The sequence below is a fragment of the Passer montanus genome, unplaced genomic scaffold (genome assembly GCF_014805655.1).
Source record: "Passer montanus isolate IOZ18808 unplaced genomic scaffold, ASM1480565v1 scaffold21, whole genome shotgun sequence".
NCBI lineage: Eukaryota > Metazoa > Chordata > Aves > Passeriformes > Passeridae > Passer > Passer montanus.
Window position 1 is genome coordinate 6,125,442 of NW_024366703.1, and position 26,334 is coordinate 6,151,775.

The 26,334-nt window shown below is 40.8% G+C and overlaps 1 protein-coding gene across 2 annotated transcripts in view; it reads left to right on the forward strand.

Moving 5' to 3' along the window:
• Positions 1–26,334, forward strand: part of ARMH3 (armadillo like helical domain containing 3) — a 123,760-nt gene that overhangs the window by 53,505 nt on the left and 43,921 nt on the right. For both annotated transcript variants that reach the window (XM_039708993.1, XM_039708994.1), the window contains exon 23: positions 1,717–1,792. In XM_039708993.1, coding sequence (XP_039564927.1) covers positions 1,717–1,792 — 76 coding nt within the window. The remainder of the gene's footprint in view (positions 1–1,716; positions 1,793–26,334) is intronic.

The following is a 26,334-nucleotide window of genomic DNA, read 5'->3' on the forward strand; positions in this document are numbered from 1 at the left end:
CATCCTCACCTAAATGAAAAGTAGAGTACCCCCTGTAACTGCAAACAGAAACAAACTGCCCTTTTGTATAAATTTCCCCGTGTTTTCAGCTGTTACATAAGGGATTGCTTGGCCATTTTTGTGCCCTCTGAGTGCATAAGATTTTTTGCTAATCCATTTTCTACTCCCAAGAGTTGCAACTAGTAAGATGAGGTGCTTTTACTAGGTAATAATTTTTTTCAAACCCATCCCCTGTAGAAGCTGAAGTTAAGTGGAATAGAAGAATAATGCACTCAAATACTTCCTCAGTTGGGTTGCAAAAGGCACAACTGAGCTGTTGAAACAATTTATCACATGAATGTTTTCCATCCTCCTATATAGAGTAAACCCCATTGAATTACTCTTGCAAATGCCTGAACTGAATATATTACTTAAGATATTCCTGTATAGTACCTATTTGACAAAACAATGTTACTCAGAGATGACAACTTTTTTCTGCAGATGACATATAATGGTAAAATAGAAGGGGAGAAGGAAGCACTGTCTCAAGTTAATGAAAGCTACCAGGTGTCCTGATAGCTTCACTTTGCTTATTAGCCCATCTCTGAGACTACAGTGACCCTTCTGTCCCCTAGCCCTGGGGTGTCAGCACAGATGAGAAAGCTACTCAAGTCCTTTAGTTTTTCTGTTAATGTGGTTGAAACTTTCCATGTTGGGAGTGGATGTGGAATCTAGTTGACTTGTTTTTTTTTCTCTTGTTCTGAAACTAAACTTTATCCAGATCTGCAGGACTGAAAGTTTCTGTCCTTCAATTATAGGCATAAGTATGCAGCCACTGTGTTTAAGCACTCACTTGTAGAATCCATGTTTCTGGATGATCCTAAATTTGGATGGTGAGCTGTTCCTTCACTTCTAAATTGAGGGTGAACCTTTCTTGTGGAGTCTAACCTCCAGAAAACCCTGTATATAAAAATTCATAGAAAATTCCCTTTGTTCAGGCAAGATGGAAATTAATCAAAACATCTGCTGCAGGATCTGTTATTGTTTTGATGCTTACCAAGAGTTGTGCAAGTAACTGCCACCATAAAAACACTACATATTTTGACCTAAATAAATATTTTGGTACTCTGGCAAAAAAGAATTGGATTCCCTAGAAGATCTTTCTGTTGCAGAATGTTTTCAGATCTGCTCTTAAGTCTGTCAGAGACCATCTGTGCAGAACACCACCCTTCTTGCTATAGGCAGTGTTTTTTCTTTACTCTGATGTGTAATTCCTCTCTGCAGCTCTAGATAAATGGGCATGGGAAGAATTCTTCATTGCTGGAGAGGGTTTTAACCGCAGTATGTAGTCCAGTTCAGATGGAGCCTTGTGTTAGCAGGAGCTGGAGGCGAACAGCTGTGTGTGGAATAAGAGCTATTCTAGGCTTGGGATGCTGCCCTGATTCTGGGGAAAATGAACTGTCTGTGTGATAGTGAAAGCAGTTTGGAGGACCAGGTTCTCCCATCTCCTCTGGCTCAAGTCATTATTCTGTTCTGCTCAGCCCTTCCATGTTCCTTATGTTTCTTAGATGGGCTTTGAAGGGAATTTCTTACTCTGGATCACAGATTCTTAAAGATGACCTTTGTTTTGATGTGGTTCCTGGACTGCCATTTTTCCAAAGCAGATTTTTTTCCCCTGGTTTGAATTATGAAGTTGCCAGTTCTGTGCCAGCACTGCTAACTGTCTTCTCCTTTCAGTTCTAAGGCTGTCTACCAATGCTGGTCAATGGAAAGAGCCTGCAAGCAAGGTGACCCATGCATTAGTCAATATCAGGTAAGGAGTAGAAATTAATTGCTCTTTTAAAGTTTCTCATCTCCTGTGTGACTACGTTTTTATCATGACATTACACATTTGTTTTAATGAATTTTGTTTTGAATTTGTTCTACCTGTTGGACTAAGTTGTTGCTCTAAACAGGGCTGGTGGGCATAAAGGAATGATCACCAGGGTTTGATTGTCCCCTAATAATTCTCTCAGCTCTTCTGCAGACTGAGTGCTTTCAAAGCATAGCACAAACTGTAATGAATTAATCCTCATATCATTCTTGGGAGAAGTTATACAGTAGAGAATAATGCTGTGCTGGCAGAGCAGTTGTGAACCTAATAGATTTCTGTTGCGTGGTTCTATAGCAATTCCACAAAGCTATGAAGGGACTGTAAGCCTGCTGTAATAAGCAGATTTGAGGCCTCTTAACATTGCAAGATTTTTGTGTGTTTAAAACTGATTATTTAAGGGCATTTCAATGTTCTCTTAAACCTCCACTTCCTGTTCAAGGGCAGAAGGGGAGAAGTTATGCTTTACTTGTAAGGCTAAGGAGTGTAAATCTAGGTATGTATTCTTTCACAATGGCAATCATTTATTTTTCTGGCACCTAAAGCACTACTAGTGACCAAGCTGGGTACTGGGTAAGAAGATCATGTATATGATTGATTGGAAAATGGAGGAATGTTGAGTGGGAAAATTTACTTCTTAGTTCTGGCTTTTAAACAAACCATAAAAGATAGAAGTACTTATGCTGAGAAAAAAATCTGTATATTGCTTCCCTAGTCACCCCAGACACTTGGTGTTTATGCAACAGCAAGTAGCTCAGTAAAGTTGCATTGCTAGTACTCATTGTTTTCCTCACTACAAAAGACATTGTGTAGGACAAACTCACTTATGGCATTTTTCAAGTCAATATGCATTTACATGTCTGTGAACCACCTTAAAGGTTCCCTTAAGAAGTCTGTAAGCTTGATAACATCATATATGATGCTAGACTTATTTTGCTGCTATCCTTATTTTGGGTTTTTAAAACAGATGTAAGTGAACATGTGTGGGTGGATAGTGCACTTGGAGTGAAGCAGCAGAACAGGTGGCTGTTGACTAATGTCACTTAATGTGACAAAGTGCCTGCTCTGGGAATGCTCTGTACAACCAGCGAGAGAAGTCTACACTTGCAAGACAGAAAAATCAAGTGATCACAGAGAGTTTGTGCTCACCTCTGGTTTGTGGAACCAGCTTTGCGTGGGCTTATTTCCTGTTGGTTTTGAAACTGCTTTTGTGAAGATCAGCGTGCAGTTGAGACAAGATGCAATCAAAAACCCAGCAAAAACCCCACTTTGTGTGTCCTGTTATGGTGTGAATGTGATATGCCTTCAAGGACAACCTGTATCAGACATGTTCAGGAGATGGTGATGTCTGGAATCAGTGGAGCCTCTAATCTGTTTCTCTTCTGGACTTCTGGTAGCATTCCTCTGCTCCACCTAACTGCTCATCTATGTTGAAATTTCATGAATGAGTGCTTTTCATTCAGTAAAATCAGTAAAGGTCTAAATTACAGATGATTCAAGGCCTTGAGAGGGATTAGAGTTCTGAGAAGTTGGTTTGTTTGATTGATCCCATTTCCTTGCTCTCAAACAAGAGAAGGAAGAGAGTTTTGCCTTCTGGTTTGTTTTCTTCTGGTGGTAAAAATACTATGTTTGAAGGATTCTTTAGCTGAATAGATTTAAGAACAGCCAGAGAAGTCCAAAGGTAGTGTGAAGGTGTCAAAATGCTTTTGTGAAGGTGTTTGACAGTGTGATGGTTCAAAGAAGTGACTGGGACTAGAAGCTGGCTTAGCTCCCCATTATCTGGAGTTCCTTTTTGTTTGTGGCCCTTTGGTTTTCCCTTAGAGTGCCTTATTTGGATGCTTTTGCCGTGAAGGAAATTAATTTAGCGAAATCCAGACTGGATTTTTTCCTCACCTTGCTTCATCATTCTCTAAAGTTTTTATGAGCAGTGATTACCTGCTTTTTGCTGTAACTGTGCAGTGCAAAGTCATGCTTTGGTTTATATCTTGGTCTCATTGCACAAGCTATTTATAAATAAATAAACATTGCAATTTCCCTATCCTAGGACTTTTAGTGGGTTTTAGAAATATAAAAGCATCTGCCTGTGCATGCATACAGTGGGCTTTAACAAGTGTCTTAAATCCTAGTGTACAATTTTATGTGCATTTCTGCCGGGGGAGGAAAGGTGAGTTGTTTACAATATTCAAGGCTGCAATGCATTAGTGTTACAGGAGTAACTATTGAGGAGCCACTGAAACAGTCCTGCCTGTACCCCACAGTGCTGGACTGATGAGCTCTGCTGAATAATTGCTTAAATAGACAGGATGAGTAATGCCTAGAGAATCTTAGACATGTTCTTCTTTAAACTCAGCTGCAGAGAGATCCCGCTTTGTGTGTCCTATTATGGTATGAACCTTTTAGTTGGACTAAAAATTCTCCAGTAGACAGCCTGAGTTTTGTTGTTGCTGATTATTTGAATTTTGTTGTCCTTACTCCAGTCAAAAAAGCAGTCATGAATATTCTTTTTGAGTATTAAGAGATAGGGAGGCTATTCCTGCCTTCTATTATCCTTCCTACAGATAATTCATAATTTCTGTCCAACCCAAAGAAAATGAAAAATTGAAGAAGAAAGAATAATAATATCCTTATCTGTCTGAAGATCTTACATACCAAACCGGAATGAGTGATTCTGATTGCTGTCCTATCTCATAATAGTCATTATAATTTCTGTCTGTGGATTTGTCTCTGTGGTTTTTATAAATAATTGAGATATGATAGACTGTGAGATATAGCTGCAGCACTGATGAGGTTGAAATAGGAAGGTGCAGCAGTTGGTGGTTTGAAAACTCACCTTCTCACCTATGAGGAAATAAACACATTTTGAGACAAATTTTTTTTTAAAAAAACTAATGAGCCTCTTCAAGATAACATTGTGCAGGTTTGCATTTTGCATTTAATGAGAATTTTATTAACGCAGGGTTCAAAGGGGCATTTTCTGGTTGACTATTCAGTGAGCAAGGTGGCAGCTGAATCGCTGTATTCTTTTAATAGACATTTTCCTGATCAGGATTTTTCCAAGGTGAATAAATAGATTAACTCAATGATTAATAGCCTGAATTTCTCCCTCGTCTGAAATTCAGCCTCGCCATAATTTTTAATTTTATTTTTCCCACTGAAACACTTTTAATAAGCAGAGAGTAAGTTTGTAGCATGGAAGTGGGCGATAGGATTTTTTTAAAGGTGTTTTCTGTGCTGTTGTAGCACAGACTGCAATCCTCGCTTGGGTGCTTTCATTCATTCTTCCATCTTGCAGCTACTTTTGTTCCACTTGAGCCACCCTGTCTGATGCCTTTTCCTTGAATGGGAGGTGCTGCTTCTCCCAGGGCTGCTTTTGGGGCTGTCAAGGAGAGACTGGGGATTTGGGAGGAGCACTCAGAGCGTTGCATGGATGTGTATAAAATGATTATGCTTGGTGCCAGTCTACGTAGGAGCACTCTGAAGGAACATTGGCAATTTTAGTTAGGCCAAATTGGACGGTGCTTGTTTGTTGTAGGACACTTGTCATCCTGGGCCTGAAGCTATAGCTCCTGATAAATTACCAGCACTCACAGAACTGCACTTATTGAAAACCTTGACAGAGGAGAAGGCTCTGTTCAGGTATTTGTTAGAAAGTGGGTGACTGCAAGCAGTCCGCCTAGTACCTTCAGGATTGTTCCACCAGACTGCAAGGAATTCAGCATCTGTTTAAGGGCAGAGAAGACCAAAATGCTGCTGACCTAGTCATGTTGCAATGGCTTTTATGCCATTGTGTGAAATGTGTGGAAGTGGACCTGCTGATAGAGAAATGCATCTCTGTTTGTGGTGTAGGTAGTGACCTACAGATTACAGTCAGCTGAGACTGTGTGCAAAATATGTGTTTATATCTGTACACACACACCCTTCCTTCCCTCTCTGTACAGACTAACAGACATACAAACACATTTCTTGCCAATATGAATCAGAGTGAAAATGGGAGAACAAACTTAGTCTGTTTATGAAAAGAAATGGTCAAGAAAAAATCTATGTGCATATGTATTAAAATAAAGATGTCTGTGTGAGCATTATAGATATATGCACCTATATAATGTGAATATCCATATATGAATGTCTGTGTATATATAAATCTATGTGAATATGTATTAAAATACAGATATCTGTGTGAGCATTATAGATATGTGCACCTATATAAATGTGAATATCCATATATGAATGTCTGTGTATATATAAATGCATAGATAATACATATACAGGCATACTCACATGCATATATACACTTAAATTATATATATTTATTTACATATAGAACACGCATACAGACATTTCCTTTGACAGTGGGCTTATTGAAGCCATAATCTCTGAGCTGAAAATACCAAGGTTCTACCAAGCTAGAACCTTGTTTCTAGCTTCTCCCAGATGAACCACAAGGGTTGGCTATAGATGCTCAGGTGTTGTTTCTTCCAGCAGTGTGGCTGCACTGGATGAGTCCTCTGGGACTGTGGGACCATGTGGAGGTGCTCAGGCATGCAGATAACAGCCCACAGTGATCTGGAGTTCATTCCCTGCAATTCTTAAAACCACCTGTGAGGACTACACTGATGGAATAACAACTCCATTGAATTGTTCACTGAGGTGTGTTTAATGATAATGACCTCTGACATGCTGTCACTGCTAATCAGCCTGACTGAGCTCAGATCACAGGATAGTACAAGACAGTCAACAATTATTTTTTTTAATAAGAAAAAAGCAACAAGGCCCAAAGAGAAACTCAGCAATGTATTTTGTCAGTACTTTTAAATTGCAGCACAAGCTTGACAAGATTATGGGTGAAATTCTTACTAAAATAATGTAAGAAAATTTCTGAAGTGTATGCATCCAAGCTATTTGAAGAATTAGTTCTTCGCAGTTTTCAGGCGGTAGCGTGGTAGCCTGAAAAAATTCTGATGCTGAAATCTGAAAGCAGATTTTAGATGAGGATTCTGGCTTTGTTCTGGTTGTTTTTTAGTGATCTGTGATCACTCCTCACAGAGCTAGCAAAACTAGCAGTCCCTTGTTGTCATTTCATGTGTTTCTTGTTGCATGCTTTTCTGGCTGCAGAGGGACTTTGGCACAGCAGAACAGTTCCTGAAATGCCACAGTGGTTCTAACAGAGCTAGAGTGGTTACCCAGAGTTCACCTGCTACCACTGCCTGTTTTTCACTCAACCTTGCAGTATTGTGGCAGGGAGAGTTCCTTTGCTAGGAGCAGCAGATCTTGATGAGAACAGGTTCTGGCATTAGCTGGCACCTGAACAGAGGAAGCAGGCAGATTGAAAGGGAAAGACCTTATGACCAGCAACATCTTAATAGAAGAATCAAAAAAGAAGGAAAGAAGCATTCCTATCTTGGGTTGCAGTGTTACATCTTTTCACAGCAGTCAGTCTAACCCATGTTTCAGTTATTTTTATTAGTATTTAAGGCTTTCATCTAGTTGTGTAACTTCAGTGCTTTGTTTCTTGTACATTTTCTGATTTCTTCTCAAGGCAGCAGTGTTAGTTTTCAGTTGTTGCTCTTTATTTACTAGCTGATTCATCTTGTTGTGTTTCTTTTATAGAGCCATAGCCAATTTAATTCTGCTATAATTTTCTTTCATTCTTTCTCATTTGTGCAGTGGTTTAATTAAATGTTGTCTCTGCCACTGGCCCAAATCCAGAGAGCAAATCTGTTGGTTGAGTGGCGTTGTATGGACCATTTCCACAAACACAGCAGCACAGTTTGGCAAGTCGGGTACATCCCAGGTCACCTTCCTTCCTTCTGCCAGGTACTTCCATTTCAGTCATGAAGGGGCTCTGACAACATCAAGGCTGTTTTCTCTTTCATGAAAGCAGGTTTTCAAAAGGATTGATTTCTTTGTTGTTTACTTCTTTCTGTGGTGACTTACAGTTTCTGGAGCTGATGCTGATTTTAAGCAAAGATGTTTGTATGGCAAAGAATGCCTCTGTGTGAGAAACCATAGCCATGGCTTGCTTTCTTCATTGGATTTGGGTGCCATTCTGCAGAGATCACTTTTGCTCTAAAATTTCATCCTGAAAGTAAACAAGGCTTTTTGGATTGGAGTGGGGAGGATCTTGAAGTGGCTTATTCCTAGGACAGTAGCCCCGCTTAACTGGTTTTTGTAGCTTTTTTCCAAGGTCCTCAATTGTATCAGCAGCTTTCATCTCCTTTCTTTGTGTCTCAAAGGCAGCACCATGGCCTTCAAGAAGGGCCTGGGAGCAGGACCCACTTCTGTACTGCAGGTACTCTGTAGGGTTTGCTGTGGAAGTGAGCCTTGTGTACAAGGATTGTTTGCTGGGTGGGAAGGAAACTCTTCTGCAGAGCAGGCACTGCTTGGCAGCCTCTTCCAAAGTTCAGCAGGTCTCTTAGCTCATGTGATCCTTGTAAGGTGAACATCTCAATGCAGTTTGCCTTCTTGTGAGCTTTTGTCCTCCTGGACATTTTATTGGAAATATTTCTTCCTTGAAATGTGAAAGGTTTGCAAAGTTAGGCGGGATCTGTAGGCTGCTTAGCAGTTTGGTGAGAAATGTTGCCTCCGTTGCAAAAGTATTAGGATCCAGATTTCATTTGTTCTTTGTCAAATGCAGCTGCTCTGTGAATAGGGAATTGCTGTCTGCAGATCTCTTCTGGACTCATGGGTGCAGAGTTTAGGCTTACAAGGTGGAGTTAGTTAAGCTGCTAGCAATTTTTATTTTTTTTGAAAGCTGTGTATGCAGCCTTGTAAGTGTGATGTTGGCGCATAATTTCAGCTGTTGTGCTGATGAATTTGTGGTGTGAAGCTTTGGGAAAACAGTAGAGGAGAGAAGTCAGAGACTTCTCAGTGCAGTTGAGGTCTCTTGTTTGATTTGTGGGAGTGACTGTGCACAGCCTGGTCTGAAGAAGTGGGGCACCAGGCACACTTTTTGTTTTGCTTGCCAAATACCTTTCTCTGTAGAAACATCAAAATGGTGGAGAGTATATGTCGGCATGGGGAGTACTTCTAGTTTATTTTAGAAGTGGATATGTGGATATAGTATTTGTTGTTCAGAAGTTATTTTTCTATTTTCAGATATTTTGGTCTTGAATCCCAGTGCTGGACCACAGGCAAGTTATGTTTGAGCTCAGTAATGCATTAAAGCAGGTGCTGCAAAGCTAGGATGCAGACTTGTAAACATCTTGGGTTTTTTATTGAAGCACAAAATCCTGAGAGCTTTGCTGTTTCTCTCTGAATTGTTGTATTGTTTCCTCCTGTTTATGAGAACAATCTTCATTATTTCTCTGGTACTGTGGCTGGCATGAGTTCAGTTCCTAATTGATAGATTTCAACCTTAGCGTCTATGTCTTTGTTGATAGCTCTATTGCAGCCAGGAAGCAACCAGATTCTTTTGGCCTCAAGAACTGGCTCTACTGGAACATGATTGAAGCACAGTTTGAAACAGCTGTTTATAGCTTGTCGAAACTTCATCCATGCTGGTTTTATTCTTTGGGTAAATATAAGGGACTCTGATCTCTGCTGGTCTCAAATCTGGCTTTCAAGATTTGCTTCAGTGGAGAAAGAACATTAAGCAACTTTCTTCATAACCCAAACAATGTAAAAATCATTGTGAGCTTAAATAATACCTTTTTCCCTTGAAAAGTGATGTAGTATAATGCTGTTTTGCTCTTTCTGTTTAAAAGAAATCTGTTGCTCACAGCAGCAGCCAGAATTATTATTCCCTCTGAAAGTCTGGGCTGTGGGATGTGTACTTAAAGAAAAGGTTTTCAAAAGCCAGTAACATGTATTTCTTATTATCTTGTACTAGTGGGGGGCCTAAAATTTGGGTTTGCTCTAGGAATGTAAATGCCATGTTCTCCTAATCTTCCTTTAGGACTAAACTGACAAAGTACCCACTCATTAAGTACATCTGCTCATTAAGGTAATGAAGTACCTAGCTTATCTTGAACTGATACCCAGGATAATACATTGTTAGCATGACTGCAGAACTGCAGTCTGGTTTGTTGTTTGTTTTTTTTCTGGTGCACTCCAGATTGCACCAGAATCTGGAGCTCAGTTCCCTGGGTACTGCGAGAGGAAGACATTTTGTTTCTAAGACTTTGTTTTTTAAAATAAATACTCATTCCAGCTTTTAAAGTGTTGGGTTTTTTTAGGAGCTCTAGCCATGAAGGTAGAAAAGGTTGTCTTACCCTACCAATGGGTTGTCTTACCCTATTCATCAAGCAAAACAAAGAAACAAATTTCTTCCCTGGTGCCACACTTCTTCAGATGAAGCAGTGCACAGTCACTCACATAAATCAAGGCTGCAAAGGGGCTGACTTTTGCAATTCCCAGGAAAGTAAGGTGCTGCTTGGAGGGGAGGGGGAAAACAGAACTTGAGTGAGTGTGATTTCCACACACCACCACATTCCCCCCTCTTCCAAAATGTGAAATTTATGTGCTCTAATATCTCTGAGTCCAGATAGAAACTCTAAGATACATCAGAGTTTCTGCTAGCCTAAATGAAATTGACTGCTTGGGAATCCTATGAGGCAGCCTTTTACTCCTACTTTATGTAGTCTTTAAATTTTTTTCTAACCCTTGCAGCTAAAATTTTCTTCTAATGATGGCACAATGCTTGAGCAGTAGCAATTTCTCCCTTAGCTCTGAGGTCAGACTTCTGTTGCCTGTTTCAAGAGATGCTGACTGAAGGTTCAGCAGTCAGAAATGCCCATGTGCTTGGCTGCTTCTCAGCAGTCAAAGCCAACCAGGTTAAGGTAACAGCAATCTCATGAAGAATTAATCTGTGCTGGGTACCAGATTCTGATTTCTCATCCTGGTAAGGGTTTGGTTCAAGGATGTTCCTCTGGCAAAACTGCCCCAAGTGTTCTTCTTCAGCCTGTGCTCTGCTTACCTGGAGACGGTATAAACTTGACAGGTTCCTGCCTCCTCTTCGGTAGGAGCAGCCTGCATCATTCAGTAAAGGAGGAAGCTGGAGACCTGACTCAGGATAAGACTCTAGGCACGACAAAAAAGGACAAAACATTGTGTTTCAATGTGGCTCTGATCTCAAGCCTTCATTGGATACACACATGTCACTGGTTGTGTCAGCCTGTAGAGGGTGGAGGCACAAAGAGCCCAGTGTTAGGGACAACAGAACAGTCTCTCTTAGCAGCATTGACCTGTTAAAGTAGTTTTAAGCTGAAATGTTACCAAGTGTTCTTTATGGTTATGTTCAGTCATCAGTGGTCACAGATGTGATGCTTTGCAGGGTCTAAACATGTTCTCTTGCTTGTGCTGGTGTAGTGCAGGGTGGTTTTTGCAAACTGTTCTTGCTGTTAATATCAACATAATCATTGCCTCAAGCTTTGCCTTAAGCACTGGGCTTGAGACAATAGTACTGTGAGCCCAAAAAGTGGGAACCTGGGTGTTAATTGATTGGGAGTCTGAAGCAGGAGATCACTGACTCACTGAAGGCATCTCACTGCAGTGGAGTCCTGTTTGACAGGATATAAAAGCATGGTCTCAAAAGCATCTTATTTTCAGGGTGACCAGAAGTGGAATGACCTTAAAAGCTCCCTGGCAGTCCTTTTGCCTGACTTTGCTAGAAAACTTTGAAAGCCTAAAGCTTTTTCATGTTGCTGCTTTAGTGATTAATTAGGTCACCACTTTGTGTGTTAATTACAGTGACATTTTTCTTCTCATTAGTTGGATTATGGAAAGTTTTTGAGTCTGTGTGGGATGGGAAGTAATGCAACCTTTGTGGCCAAGGGAAGGATAATTTCAAACTTTAGAACATTGAATTTCAGTGTGGCTTTGGGTACTGTAAAAAAAATGCTGCAATCTGCTATACAAAATGTGGCTGGTAAGTGCTTTGAGGGCAGGATAAATGCCTTTTATTCTAAACAAAGGTGATGTTGCACACACTTTGGATGAGGAATTTTAAACTGGATCCTTTTTCTGGAGGTTTGTTTAGTTGTGTATTGTGTTAATGAATGTAAAGCTCTTGCTGCTGACAGAGGGGTGTGAATATGATATACTTCATATAATGTCCACAGTGTGTCTGACAAGACACTGCAGAGAGGTCATTAAGCAAAGCAGTGTACATGAACGAAGGCCAATTGCTTTTACTTACAATTTTTTCTAATTATTTATTGTCTTCCTTGTAATTTTGCAACACTGTTTGCTTTGGAATCTGAGCTTTACATTAATTTTTTATGATGTTTGAGATGAGCTTGTCTGGGGCAGACATTTCCTTGTAAACTTAGAAAGCAATAGATCTGCCATACGTTGTTCTTGTTTCCTTGGTTTGAAAGCTGTGGTTGCTTTGAGGTTAAGCCCACAGGTGATATGTTGAGCCTTGCTGAGGGAGCAGACTGTGCACTTCTCACTGGGTAGCACCTATTTTTCTTCTTTGTTTGGTGACTTTTACTCTTAGCATGAGCTAATGTCAGAAATTAAGAGTCCCAAAACAAGAGTGTGCAGGATCTGAGGTTTGACTGGGAAATAGTTAGTGAGACTGCAATAAAGGAGGCTCTTCTCAGAATGAGTGATCCCATACTGGAGCAGATAGCTCAGTGCAATCTCCATTCTTGGGACTTGTTCATACCTTGCCTGAACATAGGCTGTGAGTGAACTGGCCTAGCGCTGGGTACAGGCTTGGACCGTGGAACCTGCCAAGGTCCTTGTTAATCTCCCCATTTGATTTTAGAGAGCAGTCTCTTCAGTGCATGGTCAAATGGTAAAAGAAGCAAGAAAGCTTGTTTTCATGGAGTGGCTTGTGCTGTGTGTTAACTCTGGACCTGTCTGCTGGACGTGCAGAGTAGGGCACTTTCTTAAATCAGTAGGTGTTTGGCATCTATTTTCTTTCCCTTAAAGGTCCTTAAAGGGTAAAGACTAGAGAACTTGCTGTATGGTTGTTGCAGATGCCCAGTATTGTCTGCTGTCGGTGATCTTACCATTAAATTTGATCCTGCCAATGAAATCCAGCTACACAACTCAGTAATTTGTGAGGAGAAGCTGTTCTCTGTGATTAATGCTGTGCTTGATGACAGGCATGGAAAGCCTAGCTCTGAGTAATGCCCAGAATGGCACATTCCCCTGTGTGTGTGCCTTTAAAGGAAGAGCCTGTGCTTATATGGGATTGAGGGCATTTAAGAGGCAGCTAATGACAAGTGAAAATGATAGCTAGGGTGGATTAATTGTTAAATGAATTGTGCCTGCCCTTGCTGTCCTTTTAATGTGGTGTTGGTCTAAGTATGATGTTATATAGCAGGAAGGCATCAGGGAGCAATTCCATGCACTTGGGTTCAGGTCAGAGGAGTTTAAAGGCTTAGCCATCAGGAGTTTTTCTCTACTTTAGACATCTGTTTGCAGTATGGAGTTTTCTTCTTCCCCTCTGGGAGTACAAAAATCTTTGTTTTGATTAATTTTGGTTTAATAAGTTTTTTTCCCCATGCTTTTTTTGACAGTGGGGTAAAGCAGTATTTTTTCCATAATCAGTTTAATATAAGCTTTGCATTAACTGTTTCTGGAATGGGATCATACTAACTTAACTTGGTCTAGAGCGTAGCTTAGGGATTTTTTTTCTTATTTTTTTAAATTGTACTCTATCTACAGGACTACATATTTAATTTTGATTTGTCATGGGGCTGCTTTATATTCATGCCTTCAGTCTGTGTGGAGCATAAGGGAAATTAAGCTGGAAGAGGACTGAAAGCAGCCAGCCATAGGTCTCATCCTGTCATTACGGTGAAGAAATTTGTCCCTTGAATTGATTTGGAGTGACAGTGGGGTAGGAAGGCATTGGCAGAAGTTGTATGTCTCTTGCAAGCTCTCAGTCACACATGGCCAGTAGTCTCATTTGAGTGAATTTTGTGTGCTTTCCAGATGAAATGTTATCATATATGTTTCGGTGAAGTTCCCCGGTCCCTGATAAGACTTAACTGTACTGAGGGGTTCTTAGGGCCCTTTTCTCTGCTCACACTTTTTTATTTTTTAAGTATTTGCTGTGTTTGGAGATTAATCAGTTTGGGCCAAGGGCACTTAGAGGATGGGAGCTTTGATTGCTTTCAGCCTGCTAATCTTCATGATCACTCAGGCAGAAGAAAAATAATGCCGTCTACCCAGGAAGATAGACTTTCTGTTAAGTATTTTCCTTTCCTAGGAAGAGAGGAGGCCTTCAAATTCATCTTACAGAAAGATAAACTTGTATGGGGATGGGAATCATGATTTCCTTCTGAAGGACTCTCGGCTCATGCTTTGCCCAATCCAGCAAAGAGAAAACTAGTGGATACTGCTAATGTAGTGGGAAAAAAAAAAAAAGAGGTGTAGAACAGCTTCTGAAGCTGAAGGGTAGTTTGTAATGGGAACAAATGGATGGGGGGGGAGTATCATGAATAAGTAAAAATTGGAAATGAAAGGTTTTCTAAAATTAAAAGCACTGACAGTCTGGGGCACTCCTGTAATCAGTTAGAATGATGCAATCTAAACAAGGAAGGATTATTTTGAAGCTGAGAATATGAGAGACTGGGGAGAGCCAGAGCCCTGTTATTGTACCAGGAGGAACCCAGGTGAAAGATGTCTGCAGAGGTTCTCAGTGAGCAGGGAAGGTGGGGATTTTTTGTGGGTTTGACTTTTGGTTTTTAAATTCCCCCTCCCTCATCAGTAATGTTACCAACTCCAGGGCATTAGAGATGGATCAGATCATGTTGTCCATGGCTTAAGACGTGATTCATACAGTGTGATAGATACATTGCAGGGTTTTCTACAGTATGAGGCCTGTAAAAGCTCATACCTGCTCTTGCAGTGTGTGTAGGTAACTTGCTTCCTGCATCAGTGATTGAGAACCTGTTAGTTTAACAGGGCAGCCACTTCCAAAAGGCTGATGCCACTCCCTCCTGTCAGTCAGGGATCACTTTTCCTCTGAAGGAAGACAGTAAATGTCTTCAGTAAAATTCAGGGGCTGGCTAACAAATTGCAGTTTAGAATACATTACAGATGATGAATGTGATCTCCTTAAAGGGAAATCTGTTCGTTTGACTTAGTGCTCTTACGATTAATTGCTTGCCAGATTAAATTGCTCCATAAAATGCATGCTACTTTATTCCATCTCTTCATGATGAGATTAGCTAGGCTGTGCTGGTTCTTTGTATGTTAATTACAGTGGTATTTTCTTCTTCAATTTAATTATTAAATTGTTTAGCACAGCATGCTTTCTCCTAACCTCAGGAAAGTTGTCTGTATTTTTCTTTTGACCACCATTCTGTAATCACACTGCCCTTTTCCCAGAAATATTCTGGGTTCCTTTATAGAAGTACCACACACTGTAGGGGATATATCCTGAGATTTTTCTGTTTTCTCTGGTGTTCTGCTGAAATACTGAAATGGTTCTAATCTTACACAGGTTTATTATGTGACAGTCTAGGATGAGGAATGAGGAAAGTCTGAATCGAAGCTGTGGAGGCAAATTTCCAGGGTTGCTACACAAACAGAAATTTATCCAGATAAACTAAGCTTGCTGATTTTGTTAAGAAGTGTAAAGCTCACTGAGTGGCCAGGATGTTTGCTTTTTGTCTCAGCTGGAGAATCAATAGCAGTTCAGTGTTCTGTGCTGTTGATGTTTCAGAGCAATTTGGAGGGAAGGACCATGTATGCTTTCCTTGTTCTTGGAGGACCTCTCTGTACTCAGTGACCATAACCAAGACACATTTTGTCCTGAAAACCTGGAAAATGGAAACACAGGAAATTGAACAGCACTAGAATTGTGGTGACAGCCTACAATTACTGAAGGAGGCCAGCAGTAAAAAAACTTAAGGAAAATTTAAGAAAAAATGAGTTTAAATTTTCATTATCAGACTTGTCCCAGCCTTTAGGATATTAGTTCATGCACTCTTCCTCAGTCAGGAACCTGGCTCCATGTGCAACTACCCCCCACATGCATACACAAAATAACACCCTATTCTTTTGCAGTGCCAAGACTGGGATTTAGACATAACTGAATGTTCCCACTGTAGCATTACAGAGGCTCTGTTGAAAAATTGTCACTTTTCTTTATTCTTAATTTTTTAAAATGTTTATTCTGCTATATCACTCTAGATAAAATATGTAATATCTATCAATTAAACTGTTGTTGCATTTGAAATCATTCACATCTCTTGGTCTAAAATGGAGCTTCTCTTACCCAGCTCTAATAACTTCTAAAAAAAATGTGCTTCTCAGTTTAACCCCTCTCCCTCAGAAAATGCTGTGTTATCTTCTGTTAGAATTGATTCCCAAAGGCAAGGCAAATTTTTGTATTTATTAAGCTCATCTTTCCCATCTATCCAGAGCTTAGAAAATTCAAAAGGGTATAGGAGGACTAGGAAAGTTTCAGAAAGGGGCATCAAGAATGACTGAAGGCATGGAACCAGATGTGTTATGAAGAACATTTATATACCTGACAAATCTTCAGACTGGAAGAGATGGCAGAGAATATATACAAGAGCTAGTAAAAATTACCAAATGTCAGAGAGAAGGTGAAGGGGAGCTGTAAGAAGAGGGTGCATCAGAAGATCAAGATAAGCTTGAACCAAAGAGATACTGCTTCATTTTATGCTTAGTTGGGCTGTGAAATGTCTAAAAAGTTATGTGAATTTAAAGCAATGATGATATAAATTAATGGAACAGCATTTAATAATGGGTTGCTGGATCATACAGATGTCACCTCTGCTTCACATATTATCTTGAAGTGTATTTGGCTGGAAGCAAGGGTTCTTTTTGGGGCAGTATCATTTTGTTTGTCTGCTTTCATACTGTTACCTGAGCTCCAAATTCTAGACAGTTTTGAAGTAGGGGCACAGAAGCCTTTGCTACCTCAGTATGGCAATTTTAAATTTTTATCTGTCAGCATTTTCTCAGGAATAAGTTGCTCCAAAGTCTTTAGCCAGGAGTAAATCAACATGTCAGCGTCCCCCTCCCACTGCTGTCAGCATGGAGGCATTGCAGTTTCCTTCCAGTCACACATCTGGTTACGTGCATGGTGTGTTCAGTCTGTCTCTGAGTTCCCTGGCTGAGTTCCCTGTCAGGGCTCTGTAAGGTTCATTTAAGGTGAAGGAGTCTCCTGCCTGCACTTTGACCCACACTCTCATTGTGTGCAGAAGAGGAGGTCTCCAAGCCTCTCTGTGCCTTGCTGCTGTTACCTGTGTGTGCCCAGGAAATACTGTGGTGATTTAAAAGAGGGATGTCTAAGGAAGAATATGAGCTGATCTCCTGTCTGGCAGCCTTTTGGTCTTTTGTGGGAGTGGCAGAGAAGTGCATGATTTTCTGGAGCTCTGGTGAAGACAAGAGTAGAATGAATAACCATGGAAGATTTTTTTTCCCTCATGATTTTACTTCAGGATTTCCATCATTGTCACTGTTCCTTTTTTTCTCCAGAAAGAGCTCATGGAGAGCTGTCAGGATCATGTACTTATAAACCTCATGAAAGTGAAACCCATGCCAGCTGAGCAAGACATGATCTTAATTAAGACTAACAGGATTTTTTGTCTTTTTCTCTCTCTTACTAGGCCCAAGCAAATATAAAAGTCTTCTAATTTCAGTAGCCTCTTGTTTGTCAGCTAAAAAAGCTGAGTTGATGGAGCCTTTTGAGACTTCTTTGATTAAAAAAAATTAAAAGTTAAAGGCCCTATGTTTTTTTAATTTGCTTAAGGGGACAAATCCTTTTACTGCATCTGTGGAGCGAGGAATTAAGCAGGAATATAATCAGGTTTTTTTCTGTTGCAGGTTACTGTTCTAAAGGAAGTTCGTGTTGGATAATTTATCATTCATTCCTTTTTCCTTCTGGCTACTGTAGATCCCAATGCACTGCTCTATAAATAGATGTATAAAAGGTTCTTTTGCTGACATCTCTGAAGACAACTTTCGATTTCACTTAATCCAAAGGAAAAAAAAAAACAAAAACTAGAGTGAATTCTCAGTGCACAAGTTAGACGAGTTAGGAAAAGAAAGGGATCAGGGTAATCTGATCTCTGCTGTAAGTGCCTCAAATAATGATCTGTTCTTTGTATGAATACCAGCCAAGGTGAATTAAAAGAGCATTATCTGAAAGCAGGTGAAGCCACATATCCTCATGTTGTCCCCAGACTAGCTGTGTATGGAGGTGGGGAGGATTTTTCTCTTGCTGAGGAGCTGAGACCTTGTGGCTCCAGCTTGTTCTCCTGCCCAGTGCTGGTCTCACAGGCCAGCTCTCCATCCCTGCCTGGGCTCCCTGCAAGCAGCACCAGCACAGCAGAGGCTGAGAAGGGTCTCCTTCAGAGCACAGTGCTGACCTGACTGAGTGCCAGGCTGAATTTGCTTCCCATCCATTTCTCCCCAGTCCGTGGTACCTCTTACAGGGAAAGCCATCTGTGTTACAGCATTTTTATCTTTGCTTGGGGAAGCAAATGAAACAGAGCTATTGTGATGCTTGTGGACTGATGCTGTGAAGCAGTTCAAGTTGCCTGCTGCATGTAAACCTAGTCCTGACCGTTTAGGCTCTAAGTGATGCAGGTACAGTTCTCCTGGAAAGGCTGGATGCTGAGGGTGTCTCTAATTCCTGACTTTCTAAACAAGCCTTTCCTTCTGTGTTACCAGTTATTCAGTTGAAAGAGTTTGCTTGATGTGGAACAATGCTGCTGTGGAACCCTACTAAGGCCCCATCTGCTAAGAGCTTGTATTGATTTGTGTCTTAGTTTATAAAAGCCTTCAATTCACCTTGTGTAAATGCCATAAATAGTGCAGATGTACTAGATGAAATGTGCTGTGGGAACATCCCAGAAATCATTTTGGTCTGGGTTGAATAGAGCTAATCTAATCATGGTTAGGAGTTTCTCAATAGCTGTGAAGCAAAAAGTGTATTGTCTTATTCTAGCTTAATGTATTAGTCAATACACTGGGGCAGGAAGATAGGTATTTGAAAGCGGTAATCAACTTTAATGAAAGCAAGAGTTTTTAATGTTAAAATACTACAAAACTTCAGCTGAAACTATTTGTAGATTATATATGTACACACACAGTGGAAGTATAGTCAAGTCCAGTTCTGCGCCTGTGATTTATCTGCATAATCCTAACATTTGTATGCCTCTTTGTCACCAGGACTGCAGTGCTTCAGAGGCTATATGTATATATATTAAATAAATCATTTTGCCCACTCATAGCAAACAGCTACTTTGTGCCAGCAACATTGCAGAATGCATTTTAGTACACAGGGGACATTGATGACTACTTTGTCCTTTTGAAATTCCATGGGCTTTAGGGCACCAAAATGTATTTCAAGTTGGACTAGGTCCAGATGTGTATGAGAACTCCTTGGCAGTCTTGTAGAAAGCGTATGGGAGTTTTAAAGGTGACCTCTTTTTAGAGATTTAGTTGGATTTTTCTTCTCTTCAATTATGTGTAAAGAAAGCGAAAACATAAAGGGATGTGGTATTTTTTAGATTGTTCAGTTAGGAATATCCATCATATCAAGGATTATTTTTCTTCAGAGTGGTCTGTGGGCATGGCATCGTGAGTTCTCTGCATTGGACAGATCAGCTGATGTGCAGTGGTTCCTGTAGAGGAAAGAGAATGTATGCTCATAAATTGCTTCTAATAAATGTTTCCCTGGCAGTTACTACAGTTGCAAGATGAAGAATGTGTCTAGTTGCTATTAGCATTGTTAATTGAGAGGAAACATGGATGGAACCCATTGTCCAGAGCTGAGACTTGTCTTCCTGTCACTTTTCTGCTCTTGATGCCGCCAAAACTGCTGATGTGATCAAATAGGACATTGCAGACAGCAGGGATGGGACAAGTCCAGAACTCACTAATTCTGCTTCAAATTGTTTATCAGCCAGCACTTGGTCTTGGCTAAAGCAGACAAACCATACCAAGAGTTGTGCATTGGCAAAGAGTTTTTAGCAATTAGGGGTCATATGTCAGCATTGATTGCTGAAGGAGCTCCAGGTGCCTAGAGGAACGTGGAGAGCTCTTGAATGTCAGTGCAGGGCAAGACTGCAGAACCCCTTGAGACTGCTGCTGGTCAACTTGGCTTGATGTTGGTGCCCCAGGTATTACTTGCTGACAATTGTAGCTCAACTGGAAAGCTCACAACAGTAGAGAGTAGTATTTAAGAGCCTTTGTGTGTCAGTTTTGTAGCAGGGATTACTGCGGGTCTAGGGACACGTGCAACTCGGAGTGTTTCTTTTGGAGCTAGTAGTGGGCATCCGTGACAATGGTGGAGATGCCAGCAAGAGTGAGTGATGTGACAAAGCACTTGTGGAGCATCTCTAGAAGACAAGGACGGTGCCTTTCTTAGGTGATAAGCATGAAAAGAATGCTACATAAATTTGTCAGTGATCATAAGGGACCTAAGAATTTCTTATGAATGTTGCAAGTTACTGGAAGACTGGCAGAAGGTTAAATCATGAAGTAGATGAAGCGTGTGATCTGAATTGCTTTTTAATCTATCAGGCAGTTCTTGAAATGCAGTTCTTGAAAAAATAAGTGCCAGTTTGCAAAAAGGGACTGTATATTAAAAAGCAGTGTTTCAAGAAGCATTGACTGACACCTTTACTCTAGGTCTTTTGTGAAACGTTCAGCTAAAGACGTTTATTTAACCCTAGAAATATTAAGAAGAGAAAGTGATTTTATGATCATGTATATTTTGCCATTTTTTCTGGTGTCTGTTTCAAAAAAATTGAATAATTTGAGAAAGGACAGAGAAGCCCCAGTTATGAGAAACTAGTGAGAATGCTTTCAAGATTTCAGTATCATGAGCTCTTTAAAACAAAACCTGTGGTATGCTCTTGAAAGTGTTCAAACATCTTTGATGAGATGAAATACCAAAACCAGAAAAGGAATGTAAGGCTAGACACTGAAACCAAATTGCAGCTGCAGGTTACATAAGCATTTCCTAATAGGTAATTAATTGCTGTAGTAAATGACTGAAAGAATGGGTTTTCTCCTCCTGTTCCTATCTGAACAGAATACCTTGGTGAAAGGTGCCCTAGCTAGCTTCTGACATGAGAGTAATGGTGTAAGGGTGGTGTTGAAAATTGTGGTATTCAGAACTTCAGATAAGCTGATTTACTAACTTGTAATGTCGTGAATCAGATAGATTGGATCAAAAGGTTCATTTTGCATTTAAAACATAACAAATTCACTCTGGATTCTTGTGCTTTCGCCTTTTATCTTTGCAATGAGAGATTTCTCCTCCAGTACAACAGTCATGGCAATACTGAAATTTATCCATGGAGCAATTAAACAGATAGGCAACCCTGAGAATTATTTTGAGACATATTTTCTCTTAAGACCACCAGACAGAGGTAAGATTCAATGAGATGTCAGTAGGTCACAAGCTTTTCATTTTTCTGCAGTTTGCAGTCCCCATGATGGCTGTGCTGAGAGCATAGGGCCCAGGATGAAGTACTTGTGCTGCAAGGAATTGTGGAGAAATTGTTCACTAGCTTAACCTCCAAGTGAAATGATTACATCTGTGATTTGAATTTTCAGTAGTACATGTTTCAGTCTTTTTAGCGGAGAAGGGATTTTTCCCATGTGTTTCAGAATGGAAAGAGTTTTGTACTCAGTTGTAATAGCAAAAGCAAGCTAGAGTGCTTCAGAGAGGCCTTAAAAATAAGGTTTTACTGAATGAATTTTGCTCAGTTTTCCATGTTAGATCTTGGAATTAATGGACAGGAGCAGGAAATCATGCTAGTAATTGTCCTCAAACCCAAGGAAGGGTTAAGTATGCTAATTATTTCAGCAAAGTCTCTCTTTTTTTTGAAGTGCATACATCTAGAGTAAGCTGAAGTGTTGGTGTTCTTGAGCACTGTGATCTTGAGGATGCCAAGACAGCCTTTGGCACGAGAGGACCTTGTTTATCAGCTTCAGGGTCTGAAGCCTGGCGCCTGGAAGAGGCCCCCTGTATCCATTTATCCAGATACTCTGCAATTGGAACACGACTGGCAGTCCCATAGCAGCTCTTCGTGTGTAAAAGTAGGGCGGGAACTGAACCTTAATGATGCCCACCATCAGAGAAAGGGAACTGCTGAGCTGAGCCATGGTGAATTGTGACTCCCAGCTCCTGCCAGAGCTGGAAGAGAGCTCGACCTTCAGCAGCTGTCTGACTGCAGTTTTCCTGGAATGGTTAAAAATACTTAAAAGTGATGGTGTGATTGATGATGTGTTAAAAACCATTAAAGGAAACAGGAAAAGCAGTCAATACTTGGTGCAGATCTATTGCTGGGTCATGAAGAGCTGCTCTGAGGGAGGGTGTAAAAAGCCCAGGACAATCTGTTTTAGAGCTTTTAGTAGCTGCCCCAGCATGTAACTGCAGAGAATCTGCAATAGCTGCAAGTCTGTCTTTGCTCTTTTCATGTCACCCCCTAATTCTGTCTAATGTATAATGGCAGAGATGTTTTGGGGCACCAAATCAAGCTCTCAGGTTTGCCATTGCTATTCAGGAGGTTAAGCACTCTGTTTACTCCTGCTCTCCTGTGCCACTTGCACTGAGGCAAGAGGTTCTTTGTTTCTCTGCTGGCACTCCCTGTTCATCACTATGCAGAATGAAACTTAGAAGTTGCCTGAATATTAATTTTTCAGGCTTTCTGAGAACTGTGGAAAGTAAAGGTCGGGGAAAATATATTGGCTTCTATTAAGGCAGAATGATGAACACACTGAGCAGTGAACAGGCACGCCAGCCTGTAACACACCCCAAACTTGGGCCTGCTACCAGCACCTCTGGCCTCCTGCCAGGAGCCTGGCAGCAACTTGTACAGAGCAGTTGCACATCTCTGAATGCAGGGATGTTGTGTCTCAAGGCTTAGAGATCCATAGATCTTGAGATGAGAGTCCTGCTCTGTGGCAAGAGGACTCCTGCTAGAGAGGGAGGTGAACCATTAGTCCTTGGTAGGTCTGTTTTGTGTATAAGTGCAGTGTGCAAGGAAGCACTATGTGCTGGAGCCAGTGGGTTTATTTTAGCGATTGCTTGGAAAGAACTTGGATGTAACCATTTTTCAGTGTACAGCTGAAATCAAAACACTTCTCAATATTTGCCAATTCTTGTTTTGAAATATCACCTCACTTTTTTAAATAGCTGGATGCTTTCAATATGCAGGTTTGTCACTTTTACCCTAAACCCTATTTTTCAAAATTGAACTGAAATCTTGACTTTTGTCCAAAGTTTTGAATCAACTCAATTTACGGATGAATATGGAAGGAAAAAAAAAACCCTTCTAAATTTTTTTCACCTTTCTTATTGAAATATTGTGCAGCTTGTCTATGAATCCAAATACAGTTCTGCCCTTTAGATAGCATTCATGGTTTTGTTTTGTTTGGGTTTCCATCCTTTTTTGCTTTCCATATCTATTTTTTTTTCCAGGAAGAGGTTTATACAGTTTTAGCTTTCTCGAATAATGAGCATGCTGCCAAGCCTTGGCTCTTGCAAACTGCTAAGTGCTGTTGCTCATTAGCATCAAATGCCACAGCCCATAACACTTTGCTCTGTTGCTCAGCAAGTGCATACTGGCTGTTGGATTGGGTTTGTGTGGTAAGGGTTTGGTGCAGGGGCTACAGGGGTGGCTTCTCTGAGAAGCTTCCAGAAGCTTCCCCAGTGTCCCATGGAGCCAGTGCCAGCCAGCTCCAAGGTGGGTCCACTCCTGGCCAGGGCTGAGCCCATCAGTGATGGTGGTAGTGCTTCTGAAATAATTTAATTAAGAAGGCAAAAAGTGACCCCATGGGAAGGCCTCTCTGGAGCAGACTCCTGGAATGACCTGTGGTGGTGCCATGGAACGAGGAGCCCACCCTGGAGCAGGGTTGTTGGCAGGATCCTGCAGAAGGGATCCGTGCTGGAGCTGCTGTTCCTGAAGGACTGCACTCTGTGAAGGGACCCACATTAGTGCAGTTCATGAAGAGCTGCAGCCTGTGGGAAGGACTCACGTTGGAGAAGTTCTGGAGAAATGTCTCCCATTGGATGGACCCACACTGGAGCCGTGTGGGTCTCATTACCTGTCCCTGATTTCATTGGCAATGAATTTAACTTCCCCAAGCTGAGTCTGTTTTGGCAATGTTGGTAACTGGTAAGTAATCTCTCCCTGTCCTTATATCATCCCATAACCTTGTCATTTTAGATTCTCTCACCTGTTCAGCTGAGAAGGGAAAAGACAGAGTGTCTTTGGTGGGCATCTGACATCTAGCCAGGGCTAGCCCACCCTGGCTGTTAAAGCAGCAATTAATTGCTTTGATACTGAATGGATTCTGTAATCATCTAATATGTTATTTAAAATAATAATCAAAGTTCTCTAATGACTCTCATGATTTAATTCCTTCAGGAATCTTGCAACAGATGAGAAAATTTTGCCATGCAAGCTAACTTACATTAGCTGGAGAGCTGCTGGCAAAGAATGCTTTCTAAATACAGTCAGGAAAAAGATGTCTTGAGCAGGAGCAGTGTGGGTGAAGGGAAAACAGGGTTTGGTAGTGAACAGTGTGCAAGTCTGATTGCTTTCTGTTGCTCTAACACATTTTTTGCTGCAAATTGGACTAGAGGTTTTGGAGCAAAATTTTTGCAGGATTTTACCTGGCAGTAAATGCTGTATCAGTCAGGCTAGAGCAGTGTTGGATCTGGGTTAAGTTGTCAGAAATTTCTAAGTGTGTGCCTATCAATAGTAAGTAATTATGCATATGCTCAGAAGGAATGCTAGCCAAGGGAAAGAAAGCATGCAAATTTTTTTTCCTCTCTAAATGTGGTGGAATCTGCAGAATCACAAAAGCATGCAGTAATCATTGACAATTTACAACTTTGTAATAGTGACCTGTATATGTGCTGAATGCCTTTTTTAATGATGTGCCTATTCCTTCATGTTTTCTAAAATGCTTAAATTGGGCAGCTTTCCCTTAATGGCATATGACAGCACTCCTGTCTCAAATGTTTCTAGTGCTGGGCTGATTTTGCTAATGCTGGTTCACAGGCAACATCAGGGAAGAGATTGTGGCCCCTTGCCCGCAGACAGAAGAGTGGTTAGGTGGGACAGGAGTAGGAATCAGCCTGCTGCAGTGGTTAGACCACAAGAGAAGTGTTGCCTTCAGTCTTTGAATGGAAGAGCTAAAAGGAGCTGAGGAAAAATCAAATAGCTGACAAGTAGTTAACACTGTGTTTTTGACAATGTGAAACGACAAATCAAGATTTCAACAGCCTTTTAATGCTTAGATTTTGTTGTTCACTAGAGCAATTCTGAATCAAATAGAACTCAGATAAATGAATGCAACTAAGTGTGGTGACTTCCTTTTTGGTATTAATTATTTTTCAAAAAGCTGCAACACGTGGCTTTTTTCATTAAGTTTGGTGGTTTTTTTTCCCCTGCATTTTCACTTTATTATGGATAACATTTATTTGTGTGGTTGCTGAATTGGGAAGTTGTATGGTCTTCCCCAACTGCTGCGTCTACAAACCTTTTCAGCACCAACTGAATACGTGGATGTTTTGTGTTTCAAAAGAGTAAAGAAAGAAGGGGATAAAACACAGACTGTGTTGCGCAACTCAGAGGTTGACTCAAGGCCTGGAATGCTGAATTAGAACTGTTGGTGTAAGAACTGTGCAGCTTCAAAAAGAAACTGGCTTGAGATATCCAAAGCTACTGCTCTGGTTAGAGCTAATGTGCCTCCCTGGTGTGTAGTTGTGTATTAGCAATTACAAGGAAAAAGCAGAGGCAAACCTTTAGCTCTGCTTCCACAGAGAAAAGTCCAGGGCTCCTTCCTTAGATCTCTCAGATCCTCTGCTACCTCTATTATGTGACACGTAACTGTTTAAAAATCATGTGGCCTTTTTTTGCATTATGTTTTTGTAAGAGCCTTGAAAAACACTTAAATTCTAAAGCAGGAAAGATATATCAATAGCAGAACACTGTAGGAGTTGGGCTTTTTGTTTGACTTGATGGATGGGAAAACATCAGCAGTTAACTTGGAAATGTTTGGTGTGCTGCTGTTTCTAAGACTGGAGGACTATACTTCACTTTTGAAATAGAAAATGCACTTCACTGGCCTTGCTTTTGCTAACACCCATACAAAGAAGAGAACACAAAAAAAGCTTATGTCTAAATTACAAACCCAAAGCTTTGAGGGAGAGGTGAGCATGTATAGATGTGTCAGGGATGATAGTGGGTGATTTGAAAAGAAACTAAATTTCTCTACTTTTGTGACTTGGGAAAGTGTTCCCAAAGATTTGCACTTCAACGGTGCAAATTCAGCTGAATGGGTTTTGTCAACATCTGCCTGAAATTCACTGCAGGATAAGGATGGGTGAAGTAAAAGCAAAACCCAGAAAACCCCAGCACTGTTGAAGTGATTCTGGAAACCCTTGGTGAGGCAGATAATTGCAAAAAGTTGCCTCCTGCCCTCTGGGCTGTGATGAGTTGACCCCCAGTCCTCCTGTGGTCCGGAATGGGGAGTGGTGGGCACGGGCGAGTTTATCTGTGGCATTTTACTCTGCA